Source organism: Mizuhopecten yessoensis, unplaced genomic scaffold, assembly GCF_002113885.1.
Source record: "Mizuhopecten yessoensis strain PY_sf001 unplaced genomic scaffold, ASM211388v2 hete_36138906, whole genome shotgun sequence".
NCBI classification, from domain to species: Eukaryota; Metazoa; Mollusca; class Bivalvia; order Pectinida; family Pectinidae; genus Mizuhopecten; species Mizuhopecten yessoensis.
In genome coordinates, this window is record NW_018484628.1 from 1 (window position 1) to 3460 (window position 3460).

Below are 3460 nucleotides of genomic sequence, written 5' to 3' on the forward strand. Positions count from 1 at the left end.
ATTGTATCCCCTGGGATAATATCAATGTTATAATCAATGTTATGTAATTGAAAATCATACTTTTTTAATAGAAAATAAATTACAAAATATTCCAACCATAATATCTAATACAATAGGTTCAGTCATGATATGATTATCATTACATTTATATTACATAGATTAATATTACTCTTACTTTTTACTTGTTTTCCTATACTGTTTTACTCAAAATATTTCAAATACCAAAAGATGAGGAGGAGGACGCTATGGAGGAAATTCCTGAGGATGTAGATGAAGATGACGATGATGATGATGACATTCAAACGTCCATGACACGAGCATCAGATGCCAAACGACACAGCATACAGTCCACTGGGTCATCTTTCAAACGCAGCACTGACTCTGAATTGGGGTCAAGGAGTTCACTAATGTCATCCAGGGGGTCTTCTGTTCATTCTTTCAAAACAAGGCGTAAGATGTTTCTGTTGTTGACTGACATGTTTTTGTCTTTTCATATTCACAAGAGACGTACGTTTCACTGAGAATGTTTCTTCTTTGTTAAAAATGGTTGTTTCCACTCTGCCCACTAGTAACTTGTTGTCCTACACTGGAATCTATTGATAGACATGCACTGAATGTGACCTGTTCATGCATGACTCAGAAGTTATCATTTATCCCTCGAAAAATATTTTTTATTTTGCATGGAGTGAATGATTTGTTGCACTTTACTTTCACAGTGAAATACTACACAAGTTAAAGCATCAGTGGCTATTATTATCTCTTCTGAGTAGTGGCGTGGTTCATAATATCCACTCTTTATGAAATTGAAATCAACCACTACACCTCCTAATTCTGAAATTCATATAATTTAGGGGTTTTAGACACCTCCTCTCCTGTTTTAACAGACCGATTTGGATTTCTATCTTTTTTTTATTTCCCCCAGCATCACTGTTGATTCCATGAAGGAAAAAACAGCTATTTGGTGGAGCGTAAATCACGTTTGACATAACTAATTCTATAGGTACAATCGCATTTGTCTCTTACATTCATCTGTCCAGACAGGAAATATTGGAACATTTCAAGAGGTTTTTAATATGTCTTCTGATCTCTAGCTGTCATCATATGTTTTGTTTATCTTACTTTACCTTTACAAGAAGATCCTACAACAGAGGTTGGGTTAGGACAAACCGTAACAGACGACTTGACTACTTCACCCCGAACAAAACCAGCAGCCTCTGTTCGGAGACTGGCAGAAGCAGACACAGCATCTGGCTTACATAGTTCTTCAGTATCACTTCGTAAATCTACTGGCTCTGAATTCGGTTCTCAAATGCAACGTGGTATGAACAAATCCTCAGCATCTGTCCGTCAATCTTTGGATGCTGAAAAAGAATCAATTGTTCAGCAGTCCCTAACAGGTTCATCAGCATCCCTCCGCAAATCTGTCAATACTAGGTCAAAATCAAATGTTGGATCATCCGCATCTATCCGCGAGTCTATTGATGAAGAGCTGGAGTCAAACGCTCAGAAGAGCATCAGAGGGTCATCTACCTCTCTCCGATCTTTGAAGGCTGAACAGGAATCAAGCACTCAAAAAAACATTAGTGGATCATCAACATCTCTTCGCAGATCTGAAGATGCAGGATTTGGATCTCAAGTCACTGTAAAATCCAAGCAGGCAGTGAAACCAGTGTTCTTCTCCTCCGAAGAAGAATCAAGTAAGATGGCGTGTGTTTTTAGATGTTCGCTGTGTGGCCTATTCCCAAGGCCAGTCATCTTAAAAGGCTGCTTTGTTTGCCTGCCAGATCCCAATCCAACATGTTTAGCCTAACTACATGTATCTCCTTCCAACTGCCTCCAAATCTTTCTGATGATGCTTCCCAAGAAAGTATTGATGTTATCAAATCATTTTCCCGAATCCTGCAACCAAGTCTGCTTTGTTCAAAATGCTGCCAGGAATCCCATGTATTGTTTCCAAACATCGTAACCAGAACGTTTATCTGTGATGACTTTAGTTCAGATGTGCGAGTCTGACTCTCAAAAGATATTTTTCAGTCACAAAAAAATCTTGTATCAGCTCTGTTTCGTCCTCATTTTTGTGTTGCACAATGCAGCAGTGACGTTGAGTATAATTCTCGAGAGAAGACAAACTAACTTGTGACAGAAATATATCTTTGATATATAAATGGATATATAACCGAGTGGTATGTTTATATGTGGGTTGTTGTCTGTAGCATGGGTGTATGTTATGGTTCAATAGAAGTTGTGAGATTATAATGGTTATGATGTCCACGAATCCTGTTTAATCAACACTTACCAGTGGTAACCATGGAGATTTCAGAGTTGTGTTTTGTACAAGTCACTTCGTGATATGTTTGTTTGTCTGCATGTTTATAAGAAATAATCACATGGTAAAAAAAATCAGTGCTATAGTTGGGGGGCTTTTGAATCAAGATTTTGGGTAAATATTCACTCACAAGAGTAAAATATCTATTCTAATTGAATTATATTGCAATACATTTGTGATTGTCACCTTAACAAGGTACGACCTTGGTCTGATAAAACTGACTTAAACATTGACATTTTTTCCTGTGGTTAGTGCCATTTGAAGAAATTTTGGGTGATGTCTAGAAAAATATGCAAATTTTTGCTACCACATTTAGAATGGTTAACTTAAAAATACTGCAATAGGTTGCTTTCAGACTTTCATTCTGTTTTAAATGTGGTTCCTAAATGTAATCTATAAGGATTTTGTCTGGGCATGTTCAATTCTCATCTGAAGTTCTGTGCATATTTTATAAGGTAGTATGATGCTTCTTCAGATTATTGCAGCTGGGTTTTTTCCTGTAGGATAGCTTTCTTAGTGTATAGGTTTGGCAAAATGTTTGCATGAATTATTCATACATGCAATGTATGTGTAATTCTTTAATTTTCCTATCAAGTTCTGAGATAAGTGCAATCCAGAAGAATTTCACGAGATCTTCTCCCTACCTCTCTTCTGATTGGCTGATGAAGAAGTGGACATTAATTCAACCAATTTGCTTTTTCTATGAATTTCATACATCATTGCTTACAAACTTATTATCTTATTTTCACAAAATATAGAGCAATATAAAAATACTTAATGCGTAAGTAGAAAAATGTTTAACTTGCTTTATATCCCATAGAAATGCTGCTTAGCCTTTTGAATATTTGAATTTTGCAGGGTTTGATTTTTGTTTTAACCGAAAGAATTATATAACCAAATTGTTGTCTCAAAGCCACTTAACACATAAGGTTAAGCTGAAATTAAAAGATATTAGCAGTTTTGAAATTCGCACTGGACCTGACATACCTGATGTACTGACTTAGGTGAAATGCTTATGTTACGTCAATATTGTGAGTTCTACATAATAATAATAATAATAATAAATGATAATAATTCGAGGTTCTTATGTACCGCTTTATCCCAGCTTAGTTTGTGGGTCGTCTCAAAGCGGTT

At 36.0% G+C, this 3460-nt stretch overlaps 1 protein-coding gene across 2 annotated transcripts; it reads left to right on the forward strand.

Annotated features, from left to right (window-relative positions):
• Nucleotides 1-169: 169 nt before the first annotated feature.
• Nucleotides 170-2734, forward strand: LOC110444529. 2 transcript variants are annotated; one of them, XM_021488898.1, is made up of 2 exons: nt 170-450; nt 1134-2734. In XM_021488898.1, exons 1-2 carry the CDS (start codon nt 246-248, stop codon nt 1808-1810), a joined length of 882 nt encoding a protein of 293 aa, XP_021344573.1. In that variant the 5' UTR covers nt 170-245; the 3' UTR covers nt 1811-2734. The 2 variants fall into 2 exon arrangements, with proteins under 2 accessions (XP_021344573.1, XP_021344575.1); XM_021488900.1 differs by having other exon boundaries at nt 1137-2734.
• The last annotated feature ends 726 nt before the right edge of the window (nt 2735-3460 follow it).